Source organism: Mauremys reevesii, linkage group 10 (assembly GCF_016161935.1).
Source record: "Mauremys reevesii isolate NIE-2019 linkage group 10, ASM1616193v1, whole genome shotgun sequence".
Lineage (NCBI taxonomy): Eukaryota > Metazoa > Chordata > Testudines > Geoemydidae > Mauremys > Mauremys reevesii.
The window spans coordinates 51,988,398-52,007,793 of NC_052632.1; the positions used below are offsets into that span (position 1 = coordinate 51,988,398).

The 19,396-nt window shown below is 49.3% G+C and overlaps 1 protein-coding gene across 1 annotated transcript in view; it reads left to right on the forward strand.

Annotated features, from left to right (window-relative positions):
- Positions 1 to 4,195: 4,195 nt before the first annotated feature.
- Positions 4,196 to 19,396, forward strand: part of LOC120372874 (coronin-7-like) — a 176,262-nt gene continuing 161,061 nt past the window's right edge. The window contains exons 1-2 of the mRNA XM_039490329.1: positions 4,196 to 4,336; positions 18,199 to 18,295. Coding sequence (XP_039346263.1) covers positions 4,277 to 4,336; positions 18,199 to 18,295 — 157 coding nt within the window. The 5' untranslated portion in view covers positions 4,196 to 4,276. The remainder of the gene's footprint in view (positions 4,337 to 18,198; positions 18,296 to 19,396) is intronic.

Below are 19,396 nucleotides of genomic sequence, written 5' to 3' on the forward strand. Positions count from 1 at the left end.
TCTGGGTGTCCCCACACCTGTGACCACTAGAAGCTGGGACTGGACCACTTGATAAATTGCCCTGTTCCATTCACATCCTCTGAAGCCTCTTTCATTGTCCAATGCAGAGTGGCCATTCTTATGTTCCTATAGGTTTACACCTGTATATTAATGAGGCACTGATGTCAAGAGGGAGGACTTTGGCCCAGACTGGGAGTTGAACTCCATAAAGTCTAAGACTTTAGGCCAGAAAGGACCAGATTATCTAGTCTGATCTCCTAAATTTCACAAGCCACCACTAGTGCCCAGCACATGCACATCAAATCCAACATCCTTTGGGGATCCGGGCCTTTGTGTCTCCTGGAGTCACAGCTCCCTGCTGAACATCCTCTTAGATTGAAATGGAATGCTACTCTTGGGGGACCCCACAAGCCTAATTAAAGAGATATTCAGATGGAGCATTGCATGCTGGGACCTGTCATTTCCCCAGCCTGTATCTAAGCTTTATTATAATTTATTATGCAGTTTATATTTATAGGGCACTCACCTTTAAAGTATCTGTCAACCTTAACTAGGTTAGTTTTAAAATAAACTAGGGCGGTTGATTAATTGCAGTTAACTCATGCGATTAACTCAAGAATATTAACTGCGATTAAAAAATTAATTGCACAGTTAAACAATAGAATTCCAGTGGAAATGCATTAAATATTTGTGGATGTTTTTCTACATTTTCAAATATATTGATTTATATTACAACACAGAATACAAAGTGTACAGTGCTCATTTTATATTATTTTCATTATGAATATTTGCACTGTAAAAAAACAAAAGAAATAGTATGTTGCAACCAACTAACTCATTACTTTATTATCTCGGGATCTTTTCCAGGACTGAAGGAAAGGACACAGTCTCTTGCCCAGTAAAAAGTGAGCTAAAGAGTGGGTTTTAATGCCCCCCTTTGCTATCTTATGCTGTATAAAAAGGCCTGAAAGTTTATTTTTCTACTTGCTTTTTATTCCTCACAAATATAAGGAATGTTGTGTTTGATCTTCTGAATCTTGTTGGAAGATTTCTTGTATGACTCAATATGTGCATTAGGAGCTCTCCTATCCCTTAGCTGAAGGGGCAGGTGTGCTGAATCTTTAATAACAACCATCTTTTCTCTCTCCCAAAAACAAATTAAAAATGCAAAGTGCTAAACTACCCGAATAAAGATGACATTGTCTCTCCTTTAATCAGACTTCACTTCCTAGGATTGTGATGTCACAATCCTATCAGTTCTCCAGTCACCTACCTGAATTTCAAAGGTAGAAAAACAAACAAGCAGCATAAATAATTAAATGAAAACCTTTCAGGCCTTTCTTACACATCTTTAACATGCAAAAAAGGGCTCCAGCTCAGCTCAGCTTTTCCTCCCCCTGCACTTGCAAGACACTTTTAAATACAACATTTCCAGCCATTCTTGCTAGCTGGAAATCTAGGGAAAGGGATGAGTGAAATAACATGATGAGATTGCAGCCCAATCAGCTAGTAAATGTTCTCAACCAAGGGGGCAGGTATAAACCTCACCACTTCCTCAAAATATTTCCTCTGCCCAGCCAATCAACTTCACCTCCATCTTATCCAGATTGAATGCTAGACAATTAGCTTTCATCCACTTCTATCTCTGCCAGACATTCAGACAAGAGAATGTAGTTCCATCCATCAGATGCCAGGGTGGATTAATGATATGTACCTAGACAGATATTGACCCAGTGAAAAGGAGATGGGGAACAGAATAGCATTAATGTACTGAAGACATTGGAGCCTTGAGACCCTCCTAGTCTGTCGGTGGCTTCATGGACAAATTGAACAAGAGGGGAGCCGAGACTGGACTCTGTCAAGAGAATGCCACACCTGAGCACTGTTAGGAGGAGGAGCAGGTAGCTACCACTGCCCTTTGGAATGTCTCCATTAAGCATTTAATCTGATTCTGCCCAGCCCTATCATGCCCCAGCACTGTGGAATCAATGGGATCGAAGACCTTGAATAGACAGAAGTATCAGCAAGCATGTCTGGCCTCATCCATTCCCTCCTGCAGGGCTGGCGTTAGACACCCTGCCGCCTGGGGCTGAGGCCTGAGCCCAAACGACTTAGCTTTGCAGGGCTGCCTGTGTTGTGGGTCCTCGGGCAAGTGCTCTGCTTGCCACCCCCTAACTGTGGCCCTGCCCTCATGAGACAATCAACCACCGGACTAACAGCATTTCTTTGTCATACCGAGGTATGAAGCCTGAATAATTAGCATCCAGAAACTGGAGGATATTAGATGTAGCTCGAGATAGCCCAGCATCACCTTTTCAGTGACCTCCCCTACAAAGGGAAGATTAGAGAGTGGCAAGCAAGAACTAGGGTCAAGAAATGGCTGCAGGTTATTGGTAAGCCGCCCATGGTGACCAGTGAGGATGATGCAGAGGGAGGGTGCAGAACACATAAGGGTTATGGATAATAGATTGTTATAGTGCCTCCCCCTTCCCCCAGGCAGTCCACATTTCTGTCCCCAAGTAGATCCCATTCAGTCCATCAGTCTCTAGGTGAGATCATCCCTGCAGGTCCTCTGCCCGATCAGAAGTGTGAGTGGGCCCTGATTTCAGAATGGAGTAGCTTGTGATCAGAACATGACTGAAGCATCTCCCATCATGCCAAAAATCCAGAATGAGTCCTCTTGCATGGGTATAGACTGTTGTAAGCCACAGGTCTCCCTCAATGAAACAAAGTTATCATTTATGTGCATATGGAAGACATTGCAGAGTGGCAACTCCAGGATCAGTCCCACTATTGGAGGTCTGTGATGTTGTGAGGTGGTCCGTATATACCACAAGGATTCCTATACCCTCTCTCTTTATTTGCTGTATATCACACCCTATTCACCGTATCTCAAGACTCATATCAAGACCTTGTCCATGAAGGAGTAGATCTCTAGTGCATGCCTTACCTCTGACATGCAGAGAGCTTGGTCATTCCCCTTCCTGCCCATCCCTAGGTTCTCACTTCACCGAGCCACCAAATGGAAAAGGCTGTACTAATTCACAGCCAAGGGAACTATCCAGCCATGGGTCAGTAAAAGTACAATAGGAGGCCTGGAGCAGGGTGGCCATTTGCCCGGCACCCCCTCATGGCCAAAGACATTTCCACGGGGCCCTTGCTCTGTTCCCTCTCTTCAGGAGCAGCATACAGCCTCCCAAGGTTATCACCAGCCCTCACCTGAAATGGGGTTTGTAGCCTAAAGTAATTCAAAATAGACCTTAAAGTCACAAACACAATGTCCATCATACTAGCCCCATAGTTCAGACCCACCTCCAATGCAACTGCCATGCACAAAGCCCATATTCCACTCAGCAGACACCTCACCTACCGCCATCTGCACACACAGCCCTGGTGCTTTTACATTGACAACAGCTGACTCCTCTCAGGTGAGTCTCCTCTTGCAATAGCACTGGCTTAGACCCAGGCTCTCCAGCCGCTGGGCAAGCCCCCTGATACAAGGCCTCATCCACAATCAGAGCATGGCAAGAATTGGTTTTATTAATGAGCAGTCTGGTGTTGGTTGGCAGAAGTCTGGAATCCTTGTCTACTGTTGTCTGGTCATGTAGGGAGTGGAACTCAGGAGTGACCTGAGGGGCAAACAATGAACCCCTGCTGACCAGGCCATGCCCAGGCTGGTGGCACCTTACCCTATTGCCCCTTGCCGGCTGGGACAGGGAAAGGAAACCATGGAACCCCGACAATGCAGTGACCAGCACTCAGGCCTTGCTCCTGTGGGCCCGCACTGGGAGCAGCCCCATTGCAGTCATGGGCCCAAGACCCCGTGCTGGACACGTCCCCTCCTGCAGCTCAGGTCAGAGCAGAGCTATGCTGGGAGCTGCCCTTGCTCAGGTAAACTCCTGGCCCTGCTAGTAGCATGGCACTGGGCATGGTTAGCAGGCAGCACCCTGGGACACACCCAACCAAGGGGCAGGGCAGGGGATGTGTCCTGAGCATCACTCAACCACCTGTGTCAGAGCCAGGGGCGGGGCCTATGGTAAATAGGGGCGGGGCCAGGATGGGGCGGAGCCCGTGGGCAGAAGGGGTGTGGCCACGTGCAGGGGCGGGGTCTGATGGAAGAAGGGGGCGTGGCGTGGCACAGGGGTGTGTGGTCTACGCGGAGTAGGAGTAGGGGCGGGGGCTGGTGCGGGGGCGGGACTGCCGGCTAGGGGAGGGCGCGGCGGTGGCAGCGGGAGCCCGCGGGAGGAAGAGACGCTGGGAGCCCCGAGCCGGCACCATGAACCGCTTCAAGGCGTCTCGGTTCCGGCACGCGGTGGCCAAGCCGGCCCGTAAGGAGGTGAGTCCGGCCGGGGCAGGGCCGCCCCTGCAGCCGCGCACTGTGCGATCCGCCCCGCCCCGGGAGCCCCCGAGGAGCCACGCTTTCCCAGCCTCGTCCCTGGGAACCCCCCTGGGGACCCCGAACCCCCGTCCCTGCTCTCCCAGCCCCGCCCCCGGGATACCAGGAACCCCCCGCCTCTGTGGATCCCTGAGCCCCTCTCCTCTGCTTACCCCACCCCTAAGGATTACCCCCGCTTCCCCTGCCTTGCTCTGGGGGATCCCTGCCCCGAGGCTCCCTGACCCTCCGCTTTCCCCGCCCTGCCCTGGTCCGTGGTGGTCAGTTTCCATCCCCTCCCCCAAAGGCTGTATGGGGCAGAGGGCTCGTGGCTCTCCCCTTGCAGCCCCTTTCCTGGTGCTCCCAGGTGCCAGGCAGAGCTGGGGGATCCAGTTTGAGGGGCTCTGACATTCCATGATGCTGGGCAGGGTTGGCTGGGTGGCCCCCCAAGGGCCTTGTTCCCTCCCCTCTAGCTCCCTCCCTGCCCATGCAGCCTGCGGTGATGGGGAAGGGGACAACGCCTCTTCCTGCGGTTCCGCAGTCACAGCTGGTCCTAGGCAGCCTGTGGTTGGGATGGGCTCTGGGGTCCAAGTCTGTCTGCTCCATCACTCCCAGTTACTGCACTGGGGTCCAGTGGAAGTAGAACCCTCTGCCCCCAGCTTGCTCTGGCATGAATGGCCATGTGTGGTGCAGGATGGTGGAAGTCTGGTCCCTAGGTCCTGGAGTGGGGGGCTCTTCCCTGATGGATGGTGATCTCCAGGTGCCTGTCCTGGCTGTGAGTAGATGTGGGCCCTCCAGTTTGGACTTATCAGCGCTTCCGCTGCCCACATCCAGACTGCTGAATGGCATCGTGTTTCCCGGGCTTTATTCGATCTCAGACCATCTCCAGGCTGCTTTGTTCTGCATTATTTTTTAACTGTCAGAAATCAGAGAACAACTCTCATCCCATCAGCCAGCCCCTGAACACACATGCCGATTTTAGATTTTTTTTTCATACCAACAATAACTGGAAAACAAGATCCAGCTGACTTGAAATGAGTTTTTAGTGACTTTGTTGCTATCTAGGCTGCCTGGTTGGCACCCTGTCTGTAAAACACAAATACCGTTGTGTTCCTGTGTTGGATCTTAGCATTTTTCGCCTAGGCTTATCTGCCTTATTGTAAGTGTTCTCCCCAGAAACTTTTTTCCTCATGACACTGCTCTGCTAGATATTATGGTGCCATGTGGCTTTGAAATGCTAAGTTTACCACAGTGTGCCGTTCCAATGGACTTCTCAAAGTGTTGTTTGCAACTGTTTTCAGTTTAGGTTTTTGTATCACAAGATGTTCTCAGCATTTCCGCCCTCTCTTCCTCTCAGGGGTTGAGTAACCTCTTCCCTATGCTGTAGAGCTTTTGTCTACAGAGCAAATTGTAGCTTAACCTGCTAGGAAATGAAAATGTTTCAACATGCCCTTTATGCTAATGTGGCAGAGACTGGCTGTGTGCATGTATGCTACCCATGAATTAGAGCAGGAGGTGAGGTCACTGCATGACAGCGATCCACAAATGCAACACTATGGGGAACTTCTCTCAGTGCAAACTGGGAATCTTGGGTGTCAAACACTCTGAATGCAATAGGCTGCAAACTTAAGCATTAGGAAGCAGAAGAGTGCTCTAACAAGGGCCTCATCCTGCAGCCTGTTTACATGTGGTGAGTGGCCTCATTGGCTTCTGTTAGCCATCTCATGCAAACTAAGGCTAGAGGATCAGCCCCTTAATTTGGAGGCACACTGCATAAGCCTAACTAGTAACTGCACTATGCAGGAACTCCATTGGGAGTTAAGGATGTTCAGCGTATCTTTCACATTTCCTCACTCTTGAAAGTGTAAATTTGCTGCTGTTAAAGTCAAAAGAAATATTAATACCCAGCTACTTCCTTTACATAAACAGAAGATTGAACCTGCTCCTGTGATACCAGGGGACTGCCCAAGTCAATTCTGTGCCCCTGAGTGGTGCAGAGTGGAACTGTGCAGTCCCATGATTCTGTAGATAAGGAAGTGAGGGTGCAGACTTGTGGCTAGCTCGCTGCAGTGCTGTATAGTGCACAGTGCATGCAAGTGTGAGAAGCTCTGAATTACTACATTCAAACTGATGAAAATGTTTTGTGCCTGTGTAGTAATGATCTCTTAAAGAGTCTAAAGTTCTGTGACTCTCTGCCACGCAATACACAGCCCTGCACTTCTAAGGCAGCTGGTTGGTGGGGATCTTGGAGTGCTGCACTGGCCATTTGCCCCAGCTCCCAGGTGAATCCCTGGCTAAGATTTTCATAATGAGTGTGTGCCTAAAGTTAGGTTCTAGTGTCCATATGGAGGCATCTAAATAATCTCTCAATGCTGAGTACAGTGGCTCCCACTGTCTCATCTCCAGTCTGAGTATCTCCCAGGTTGGTTTCCAAGATGTGCAGCCCTCCTTGACAGTACAGTTTTCTGTTTCCTTTGATTTCCTCCCACACACAGTTTCCCCAACTTGCTGTGAAAACAGCAACAGAATTTTTGTTCTGGTTTCTCCTCAAGGATAACTGAAGGTCTTGTATAGAGCCGTTGTGTGCTTCAGGTCAGTTCACTCCCCCCAGAGGTGGCTGCCTTTTTTTGGATTGGTAAGAGATGGGAAGTGATACTTCTGAGTGCTCAGAAATGAGAGGTGCTATATAGCTTGTCAGGGTGGTTGTGTTAGAGCAGTATAATTGCACATGGCACTTTACAGTCACATTGGACAATGTGTCTGCTTCCAGGTGCTCACAGTTCAGCAGACCACTGAGCATACTGGCAAACTGTTAGAGTATCCGACTCACTAAACAGAAGCGCAGTTGGTTTTTGTTTATTGGGCAGCAAAGTTTAGCTTTAAACATTTAACTATCCCCCTCTCAAACAGTTGATTTAATGTCCATTAGAACTGTTGGAGCCAGTCATCTTGTGGGCAAGTGTTGTGCAAACTTCACCTACCTAAAGCTGCTGTTCTGCCCCTGGACACCACTTGGCCCTGCTGATGCACCTCCGTCCTGGCCTGTAGTCCCTGTGCTATTCCGGCCTAGGCTCAAAATCTGTTGCCAGTGTGAAACCTGAATCTCCTCCTAGATCAGACAGAGCAGGTCTGAAGGCAAGGCAGTTCAGGCCTTGCTGATAAAAGCCAAGGAGGAATTCCACCAATACCTTTCAAGAACACCCAGGAAAGAAAGGGAAGGCAGGTGTTAGGGGGTGAGGCTGGTGCCATGGTGGGTGGCCAGGCTGCAGGGTGATGGCGCTCGGCTCTCTGAGGGAGGCTACAGGGCTGCCTGGCACTGGAGATTCAAGTCCAAGCAATTCAGGAGGAAAAGTCAGTGGGAGGCAGGGGAGGTGAGGCTGCAGCGATAATGAGCCTGGAGTATTGTGCCTGCAGCTCTCCTCTTTTAGCAGGCACAGGTGAGTGACCTCTTCCCTGAGGCCATGTGGCAAAGTGTGGCCAGACCAGGGTTAGGGTTTGTTACTGGTTTGCAGCTGCGAGTGAGACCACTCGACTTTGCTGCCCCTCTACAGAGCACAGTCTGGACAGCGCTTGGTGCTGACTGCTGTCCATGAGATCTGGTGTGTATGACCCAAATTCTGATTCCTTAACATGGAGACTTTTTTTCTCCTTCCATATTTTTAGCTGCAGACCCAGGGTCTCATAACCCAGGGCCTGTGCAATGAGCAGCTGTCTGCCAGCAGTTCTTGAGTGCAGGTCAAATTAATTCTGCAGGTAAAACCGGAAGTAATGTCCTAGTTACAACAGCTCCCTGCACCTCCCAATAGGTTCTTGGCTTTGTGCTTCAGACCCCCAGTCAGGTGTGTGCAGAGCCAAGAACCCACCTGGCCCATTGATGCTTCTGTCGAGTGACTGGAATCTTGACTGGCTGTGGCTTAAGCTTTCTTCAGAGGGTTGATTCTCCGTATTCAGATTAACAAACTGCTAAATTTCAAAGGCCTAACAGGAGCTGAGCTGCCTGCTAAACAGCAGTGAGTATAAAAATACACTCCGACTGGCAGGCGTTGTGGATGTCGCCGCTCACGCTGAAGGCTGTGGGAGCTGCACTGACAGCAGGCCCAGGTTTCAGCTGGGCTAGTTACAGATATTGGTAGCCAGCAAGGTCCAGCTTCTCACAGAATTGAATCCCATGCTTTGTGGAAGTGTTGGGTTGACAACTGTGGAGAACAAACTCCTCTGCCTGCAGAGCAGGGCAGCAGCATGGGGAGCGGCAGTGTTTGCTACCCCCACTCCCACCCAGAGGAGCCAGATCCAAGAGTCGGGGCAGGTGGGGCTCCATAGGCCACTTGTCAGCTTCTCTGCTGAACCTGCCCATGAAGGAACGAGGGCTGCCAGTCAGAAGGGCTTGCTGGGAACATTGTCCAAGCTCCAGGGCTCCTGGGCAGCAGCTTGACAACACCCATGGGGGTGTCAGGGAGACTCAAGCCTGCAGCACCAGCTGTGCTCTGTCTCTCTCGCTCCCAGCATGTCTTGTTGCTTTCCTTGACATCACCCAGCATCCCCCTCCCGCCCTGGAGCAGAGAGGGGGCAGCTCCTACTCCAGCACTTCCCCTGCCACTCCTGTGAGGTGAGACCAGGTTTGACTGGGGTGCCAAGAGAGATGGGGGCAGAGCCTAACATCTTGTCCCGGGCTCCGTAATGACTGGGAGGGGCTGGTTTCTGGTGAGTGTTTGAGGCTGCTCATCCTCTGGGACCTGGAAGGAGATCAGCAACATGCATCGCCTCTGCCTTCAGGGAGTAATGACGGCGTCACCACTGTCCTGGCCTCGGCTTTGAATGGGTGATGGAGAAGCAAAAGCACTGCAGCGATCCCTAGTTTCCAGCCTTGCACCATTCAGCCTCTGCCCTGTTCACATTCTGGGGGACAAAAGTTGCTCCCCCTCGGTGTCTGCCTCGCTGTTTGGAAGGCACCTGAGAGCGAGGCTTGCATTCTGTCTCATGAATGAGAGCTTGAGGTCTGGGAACCAGGCAGCTACTGTAGCTAACTGGCCTCGGAGAAGTGGGGAGAGATGAGTGTCTGTGTCAGCCTGGCCAGGCTGTGGTAGCTCCTTTGAGATCCCTCAGGTGTTGGGGGAATGCATCCATGTTTGGTGGAGCTGTTGTCTGCTGCAAGGAAGCCTTCCCCTTGGCGTGAATGAGGTGCAGATGTCTGCCAGCATGCAGCAGTGAGACATTTTCTGGGGAAATGATACTCGGGCTGCACAGTAAAATAGGTCCTCCTGGAAATGCCACCCACTGCTAGTTAAGCCTTCCTTACCAAAGGGCCAGGGCCCTAGGATGGGCAGTAGGGGGACAGATAGACACGTCTAATCTCCTTGACCCATGTGCTGTTTAATAGACCACAATATCTCTCAGAAAATGGTTTCAGATCCTTTAGTTCCGCCATCTGAGCTATTGAGTGCCTTTTCCTTTGTATGCCACTCAGGATCTACAGATGAGCAAGTGCTAGGTACATGCAGAGGATGGGGAATGAGTGGGAAGGGGCAGGGCAGGGGCGGGGCCTCATGGACTAGACGAGCAGTCTGAGGTCTGAAGTTCAACATGTATGATTCTTTGCTGTGAGTAGTTGGGAAGAATGTTTGTTAAAAGTGGCAACCTATTTTGTATGAATAGTTACTTCAAAAAGTTCCTGTCATTACAGCTATGGTGATAGACTGTTAGTGTAGATCATCCTCAGTGTTACTGACCACATAAGGAATAGTTACAGGTGGGTTTTAATAAAATATAAACGTCTTTGCATTACGGTTTTTAAAAACAGTTAATACATTGACTTTTAATAGCATACTACGGGGATCTGCAACCTTTCAGAAGTGCTGTGCCGAGTCTTCATTTATTCACTCTGATTTAAGGCTTCACGTGCCACTAATACATTTTAACTTTTTTAGAAGGTCTCTTTCAATAAGTCTATAATATAGACCTAAACTATTGTATGTAAAGTAAATAAGGTTTTTAAAATGTTTAAGAAGCTTCATTTAAAATTAAATTAAAATGCAGAGCCCCCAGACTGGTGTCCAGGCCCCTGAGAGTGAGTGCTACTGAAAATCAGCTCGCGTGTCGCAGGCTGCCTATCCCGGCATACTATATTACTCTTCATTGTTTTCATTTTTGACTATATTTTTGTATCGTTGTATGAAAAGGTGTCAGTGATGCGGCCCTCGATCCAATGTACTAGTCCTCATGTGGCTCTCGTGGTGATTTGAGTTTGAGATCCCTGCTCTAAGAGAAGTGACATGGACTAGCCTGGCCTAGGATTCCACAACTGCCCCATGGAGGCCTTCTGGGGTAGCCTCGGTGACTACCTGCTATTGAATAGTGGCTGCTTAAACCTCCTGTGAGGTGTTATACTACACAGGTTTGAGAAGCACCTCGCTACCATGGGCATGAGGAAGTCTTGTCTATGCCTGCCAGGGTCAGCTTCCCAATGCTATCAGCCTCTGGCAACACAAGCACTGCCATTCCCCATGCCCTCTAAACACCTCCCTGGAGTTCTCCCGTCCCTGTCCACTGGACACTGAGTTCTCAGAACTGAGTTCTTAAAGGAGCGGTACACCCCAGCTTTGAGCGATACCGTCAAACACTGCTCCTCTTACCACACGGCACTTAGGGAGCAGGTATAAGTTTACTTAACAAAGACAGAGATTCAAGTGACAACAAGCAGAAATATTGGCAACCAAGGGTTACATATAAAATAAAATCATAACTTGCATACTAGAGCCTAAACTTAACTCTCAAGGCATTGTTGTGTTAGAGAGCAAAATCCTTCCAGCATATTACAGCCAGGCTTGGCTGGGATCTTCTGTTTGTGGGACAAGTCACGGTGTCTTCTTGCCTCCATAGTGGAAAGATGCAGGATTACTGTACAGTTATAGTCCAAAAATCCATTGGCTTCACTTGCCAATTGGATAGCCGCAGCTGCTTGTGTTTTCCTGTCTAGGATCTCCCTGGGAGACTTTGCAGTCACTTGGTTAGCATTTGGCCCAGACTGTACATGTATACTGCACAGGGGGCACCTAATATTCAAAGACCTCACATGACAGCCTTTGGCAAACTATTACAGAGAGACCAGACTCCCTGCAACTCTTGTGCACCCCTGTGCCCTTGGCCAGTTGGTCCCAAGAGCTCCCTGAGTCACAGTATGATCTGTGCTGATTTAGTTCCCCATCAGTAGAGTTTGTGCTACTAGAGCTTCCTATCCAAAGTCAGAATGGGAGGCTGCACCTCAGCAAACTGCTCATCAGAGAAAACAATGAGCCCAGTTCATCTCTGTCCTGGTGCTGGCTGGGGCAGAGAGGAGGGTGTGTACACCCCCTATCTGGTAGCTGCAGGGGTCAGGGCAGCCCTCAGTGTAGGCTGTGTGGATGTGGGGGTTATGCCTCTGCTATGGTCTGCTTTGTGCCGGGCAAGCTGGAGCTAAGCATGCCAGGGCAACACTGAATAGGACTCACTCGCTTCACCTTCCATCCCCCCAGATTTAGCAAACTCTGTGCCACGTAACTGAAATGTAGACACCTCTGGGGTAAAGGTCAGTGGTGAATTTGCAGGCAGCAAGCTGAATACCAGTTAGGAGGCTAGAAAGTTTGGACAAAGACGCCAGGGTGAACCGCTACTCATAGAAGTGCTGAGAAATAAATATATTTTTCAAGACACTGTCCATGTAATCTGTTTTGAGGCCTTTTCCAAAATGAGCTAAAAGTCGTTCCAGGGCCTTCACCGGCCTGAATCCTCTTAGCAGTCTTTGTGGCTTTGCAAAGGCTTTCCTATTTGTTATGATTTTGCTGTGTGACAAGCCCTCAGGAGGTGAAACTGGCTATAGAGGGGAAATAAGGAAGCTGACTAGACACAGGAAAAACAGTGGAGGGGAGGGAACCTCTTCTCTAAACTGCTACAGTAACTTCGTGTTCCTTTTAACAGTAGCAGGCTAAATACACTGTAGGCCCAAGTGACTTTTTTAAGTGGGGGGGTCCCTTTCATGTAAGGTGGGGCAGTTATGGTCTCATTCACAAGACGCAACAAACTGTGGAATCCAGCACAGCCATTTGTGCAGGCCTCTGCAGGATTTGAACATGCTTCCGGGAAATCTAGATCTGATGCTTACTCCACTCAGCTATCTCTTCTGCCTAAACAAACCTCAAAGCCACCTCTTGTTTTCCTGCTGAAAGGTGCCAGCTTAACCCTGGGGGCCAAGGCTTTTTCTCCACCACATAGGTAGAGCCAGGGCAGCTTCTTGCACTGCCTTTTATAGAGACCATCTAGGCGGGGGCGGGTCTATTGATCTCCATGGCCCATTTAGTCCTTGACATCTCTGCTGAGACTGCTGGTAAGGAGGCAACTGGTTCCATCTAGGGAGGTGGCTAGGAGACATGCCACTGTCTATAGGGAATTGGACTCACCACAAACTGTAAGTGCTTCCTTTGATTTCCAACATAAATCCAACTTTTCCTTTGGCATTAAGAGGGATGGGCACTTTTGTCTCTGTCTATATTGATCTATGATGTCTCTATCAAAGTGTCAGGTACAGACTGGGGCATAGTTACAGTTTAGAATGCAGTGAAGCATGTTAACAATGGGTTTCTTCTGCTATTGTAAAAAGAACAGGAGTCCTTGTGGCACCTTAGACACTAACACATTTATCTGAGCATAAGCTTTCATGGGCTAAAACCCACTTCATTGGATGCATGCAGTGGAAAATACAGTAGGAAGATAAATATGCACAGAGAACATGAAACAATGGATGTTGCCATACACACTCTAACAAGAGTGATCAGTTAAGATAAGCTATTACTAGCAGGAGAGAGAGAAAACATTTTGTAGTGGTAATCAAAATGGCCCATTTCCAGCAGTTGACAAGAAGGTGTGAGGAACCATAAGGGGGCGGGGGGGGGGGGGGAATAAACATGGGGAAATTGTTTTATTTTCTGTAATGACCCATCCACTCCCAGTCTTTATTCAAGCCTAATTTAATGGTGTCCAATTTGCAAATTAATTCCAATTCAGCAGTCTCTTGTTGGAGTCTGTATTTGAAATTTTTTTTATTGTAATATTGCGACTTTCAGGTCTATAATCGAGTGACGAAGGAGAGTGAAGTGTTCTCCAACTGGTTTTTTAATGTTATAACTTGTGTAATTTATTCACTTGGGTGTCTCTAAATCTCCTCTAGTCCTGGCTAATCTAAATCATTGTCGTCCTGCAAATATTGGTACCTCACTGTTCAGTCCCTTTTCCAGCTCCAATATTTTTCATGTTGAGAATAATATTCCCAAGTCATAACCTTTGTCTCTCTTAGCCAAAACGGGATCAGATCCCAGGTAGGAGCATTTTTTCATCTTGTCACTCAAAGGTGAGGATTAGCATTTAAGTATAGCTGGTCTTTTAAGTGCAGATGACTAAAATTACCAGCCTGTCCCTAGGACAGCATGATGCAGATCTGGCAAGTGCCTTTGTGTTAAATTCCTTCCTTCCCTCAGTATCTGTTCCCCTTCCCCTGCTAGCCAGCAGCCTCCTAATCTAGCACTCCGGAGCGCTAGCTCTAACTGCAGGAATGTAACTAGGGCCCAAACTAAAACCTCTTGGTTTGAATGAAAAGAGATTGACAAAATCTAATATGACTAGAAATATTTTAAGATGACTTTTGACTGTGAACCTTCTCCAGAGCCTAGTGTTGCATGAGCACCAGGCCTGTCAGTGGCAGTGACCATCTTTGCCACTCAAGCTTAGGGATTTGCAAAGTAAAAAGTTGACATTGATTTCTGTGCATAGTTCTCATGTTTCACTAGTAGCTCCAGCGACTGTAGGAACAGTCATTAGCGTGGGTGACTGGGAGTCAGAATTCTGGGCTCTGTTCCAAGTTCTACCACATATATTTGCTGCTTATATTTTGTCAAACTCCTAGATTGCAGGGCTGTGTTAACAAATTGTCTGTAAAATGAGTGGGGGCGACAGCGGTCTAAAATGATGGCAGTTGTGGATCAATCAGAGAGAAAAGCAAACCTTGTAGCTCGCCAAGGCTATTGGCTTGTGCATGCCCAGAGTTACTGAGACAAGTTATGAAGCTGCCAGTAGCCGCTGAGTGGGTAGAAATCCTTTGCATGAGCCGTCATAAACTGTTAGTAACATCTACTCTAGAGTTGGACTTAGCCCTTAGAATGGTGGTAGTTTTCAGCTTCTCATCCTGATGGCTACTTAAAAGCATGTGTGTTTGCCTCATCTGGAGCATTAATTTCCAGCTAAACAGGACGTGGAAGTGCTCTACCAAGTTAGTGTCCGGCAACAAAAATAACTGCTAAGTGTTTTAGGATGATCTCAATTAAGTCCCTTTCCTCCGACCTGTCTCAGACAGGAATTGCGCTGAACAGAAGCAATCTACCGACATCAGTTCAAAACCAGCACAACAATATTTTGTTGCTGAGCACAAAACTCCAAAGGGTTTTAAACCAGTACCTTAGAGTCTGAATGATCGAGCTGCCTCGAACTGTTAAGAGTTTGGGAGTTCAAGGACTAGAAATTACATTGAGCCATAGTTCCAGACCTGCTATATTAGGTCCTGGACCAGTGCCATGAAAGCACTGCTAGTCCAAGGGTCCAGTGACAGTTGACCTGCCAGGGCTACAAATCAAGGCTGCGTACCATTAGAGATCACATCTTCTCAATGGTGTTTGACAGATGATTCGTAGCCCTGGTAGTTCATGAGAACAGACTTACAGCAGGGCTTTCCGGTTCCCATTGTCCCTCTCTGTCCCTGTTTGGTTCTGCCCGGGGTTAGTGGGTGGCAGCTGCCTCCAATGGCTAGTGCTCGAAAACAAAGTCGTGCTACGCATGGAGCTACTCTAGGCTCCGTTTCTTGCACAGTATTAGCTGTTAATCTGCAGCTCTCAGAAAGGGGCTACGTCCTGGCAATTAAAGAGGAAGATAGGGGCAGCACCATTCTGACTTTCTCACCCGTCAGTGTCCCTGCTCAATGCTCACCGTGTAACTTGCTGGTCGCACTAACCCTCTCCATGCTTGTCTCTGCCAAGGCCTCCTGCCCCAGAGAAAGCTGAGTCTTTCATGGTGCTCTTGTAGATGGTGAAAACTCTTCACAATTTCTGCTAAAATTTTCACAGGCATGTGCTTGAAAATCAGGGCAAGGACCAAGAGAGTCTGGGCCCTGAAGCTGACCTTTGAAGAGGCTGGGTGTGGACTGAGGTGCTGCTGGGGGTGGGTTCGCATGGGGGTGTGTGGAGGCCGTGGGGCGAAGAGGATTGTTCGGAGCATGGGTGCAGATGCTGCCCCGTGCTACCGTGATTCAGCGAGGCTTGGGGCTCAGAGGCGAGTGCTCAGCTCCAAGAAGACTGAGTCTTTCTAGACTAGAGGAAGCAATGGAGAGAGAGTGACTCTCTCTTGTTTGCGGGACTTTGCCCATTGCCTGGTAATGAGAGTCAGCTCCAGGGAAGCTGCTTTGGCTCCCGGCTTCTTCAGACTGCTCCAGCTAGGAGCGATGAGCACGGACGCACACGTCAAAAAGACCTTGTCCCAGTGACCCAGTCCTGGGCCGTACTGAAGTTAGATTCCTGCTGTGGGCCGTGCTTTCAGGCCAGCCAGGAAGTGCAGCGAGTGCAGAGCACGTTTCATAGGGTATGTCTGTGCTGCAAATAAAAGGTGTGTTCTTAATGCTTGAATTCCACCTCAGCCTTCCTTACAGGTTTTTAACTCCGGCGCTTAACCCAATTAAAAGCCACGGGACTGTGCCCTTGTTGCTGTTGTAAGCCAGGTAAGCTAACCTGAGCTAAGGTCACAACTCTTGTTTGCAATGTAGGCAGAGCCCTTGGCAATGCTGATCCCAGAGCCCAGGTGCAGTCACTTACCAGGTGACATGTCAGGTTTTAGACTTGCCCGTACAAAGCTGCAAGTCTTCAGCGGGCCCTGACTGCTGGGGAGCAACTCTTGTGATGCCAGGACTGGTGTGGTTAGTTGAAGTTTGCTGTCCCTTGGCCGGTAGCAGGGAGTTCAGTGAGGCATCCTTGGCTGTGAACTCAGATGTGTCTCTCACTTATCAGATAGTGCCTGGGTGGGGGCCCATCAGGGTGCGCTGTGAGACTCCTACCATGGGGGTGTGGAGGGAGGAGGAGATGCTCATTCCTGGCCAGATGATGTGATTGTGTTTCTGCTCCTAGAGCCCTGGATAGGGGCTGTTCTGCATGAGCCATCAGGGCAGGATTCGAGGACTGACAGCCTCTGGGGTAACTTAGTGCAGGCAGGCCCAGAGCAGGGCTGGCTTGCCAGGCAGGTGTTCCCCCGATCTGAGCGAGAGGGGAAGGGTCTGGGAGTGGCAAATAACCACTGGACGGGATTCCTTGAGAGCCAGCCCTGGAATGACCTGTCTGTCTTCAAAAATATCTCACAAAACTAAAGTGATGGGCAACAAAATGGCAAATGAAATTTTATGGATAAATGTAAATAATGCACATTGGAAAAAAAACCCCAACTATACATACAACATGATGATGGCTGGGCTAGCTATTTAGAGTCAGAAAAAAAAGATCTTTTATCGTTCGTATAGTTCTCTCTGAAGATGTCACACCAGTGTGCAGAGAAAAAAAAAAAAAAAAAGCAAAAGGATGTTAGGAATCATTAAAGGAATAAGAGAATATATATATTATATATTATATAATATATATATCTACGCTACGCCCACATCTCGAAATGTGTACAGATGTGGGTCTCCTCACCTCAAAAAGATATTCTTTCAGAAAGAAAAAGAAAAAAGAAAGAAAATGAAAAGGGGGGGGGGAGGAGAGGGTCCCATATGAGGGAAATTAAAAGAGGCTAGGCTCTTTCAGTTGGAAAAGAGAAGACTAAGGGGGATGATATAAAATCATATAAAAATGAGAGATGTTGAGAAAGTGGATATGGAAAAGTTTATTACTTATTTACAAGAAATTAATAGGCAGCAGGTTTAAAACAAATAAAAAGAAAGTCCTTCTTCAGCAGCAGTCAACTTGTGGAACTCCTTACCTGGAGGTTGGGGAGAGGGAAGGGAGGGACTATAAAAAAGGGGAAAAGAAACTGAATGATAATGGTGGCTGGTAAATGGCTATTAATAGCCAGGGGATGGATGGGTAAGAATGGTGTCCCTAGCCTCTGTCGTCAGGAGATGGATGATGAGAGAGAGAGAGATCGATCACTTGATCATTGCCTCTTTCCTTCACTCCTCTGGGCACTTGGCTTTGGTCGGTAGATAGATGAGAGGCTGGACCTTGGGTTGGTCTGATGTAACTCTGGGCTTGTTGGGGCAGGGGTGGAGGGAAGATAAGGAGTGAGCTGTGGAGTATTGGGGAATGGGGAACCCCACCGATCTCTCCTCGCCCTGACGGGGGAAGCCTTGTTCGGGGGCGGGGGCTGTTTGCCATCTGCACCCCCAGTGACAGTCTGAGAATCCCCATGCTCTGAACTGCCTGCCTTGTCTGTGCCCCAGGGTGTGCCCAGGCAAGCCTGCTGGGAGCCCCCTGGGGCTGGCTGGAGTGGCTGGGCAGGGCGAGTAGCTGCTCCACAGAAGTAGCCTGCAGTCCCAGAGGGAGCCCAGCACTGCTAGAAATAGAGCAAGGGAGAGGGATGCTGCGAGTAACCCCCTGGGGCAAGCAATGGCTTAGGGAGATGGGGGCACAGCTGTGTGATTCTGGGCGGATGAAGGGCTGTGTTTCTCCCTTGGATGCATGGGAGATCTAGCTCCATGGCTGCTTCTCTCCTCTTCCTTCTCCCCAGCCCACTCAGGGCAGGTCTCTCCTAATACAGATTTCTCCTCTGGATTCTAGGCCTGGATCAGGGATGTCCGAGCCGGCTCCACCACCTCCTGTGGGAACCACATCAAGTCCAGCTGCCACTTGATAGCGTTTAATGCTGACTCAGCAGGTAAGGAGCTGGGTGGGCTGGAGTAGAGCCTTGGCAGTGAAGGGTGACTCGGATCTGTGTGGAACACGGATAATATGCCCATTAACCCTATAGTCATTGAGGCCCCGTTGTGCTAGGTGCTGTGCAAACACACCAAGGCCCTCCCCTGAAGAGTTTACTTTCTATTTAGACAAGACATGGACAAGGGAAATGTTATCTCCATTGGATAGGTGGGGAAACTGAGGCACAGAGGGGCAGTGACATGCAGGGACTAGAACCTGAGCCTCTTAACCCTCTAGAGGCTCCAGACCAGTGGTCCCCAACCTTTTTCGTCTGGCAGGCGCCAGATGACGAGCCATGGAGGACCGTGGCAGCGGACGATCATCTGCCGAAATGCTGCCAACAAGTGGCGTTATCCAGAGGCGTCACTGCCAAAATGCTGCTGAATTTCGGTGGTGATGCCTCTGGGTGATGTTGGTTGTTGGCGGCAAGCAGCGTCATCTAGAGGCGTCGCCACTGAAATGCTGCCGAATTTTGGTGGATGCTTGTCCCCCGGCCAGTATGCGGGTGCACTTAGATGCCCCCACGGGTGCCGTGGCGGGGACCCCTGCTCCAGACTAATAACCGGATGTAGTGAGTTAGAACAACCAACAGTAGGGGGGCACAATGGGTGAAAGCAGAGGCAGGGAGGCTGGGTTTCAACAAGACCATGTGATTTCTTATCTTCCTTAAAGACACGAATATAACAAATCTCGGTGTTCAGGGCCCCTGCCTCGTGGGAAAGATGGCTCCATCAGTATAGCGCCTCATATGCCCTGTGGGGCATTGGTTCGGCACAATGTCTCTGGGAAGTATGGTGGTACCACGTCCCCCAGCTGGTACCATGGTACAAGCATGATGGTACCCTGTCCCCCCACGTCTGTGGTTGGTGGCTGCCCCATTTGGGTACTGGCCTGGCTTTGCTTGGTTCCCGGGATCCTCTGAGGTGTCTGGAAGTGAACAGGGGGTGACTGTGATCTCAGTTATTACTCACCAATAACGGGCCGTAACTGGAGTGTGCTATGTGAGCACTGGTGACCCTTATCTCCCCCAATAGCGCTCTGTGCTTCAGACCAGGCCGAT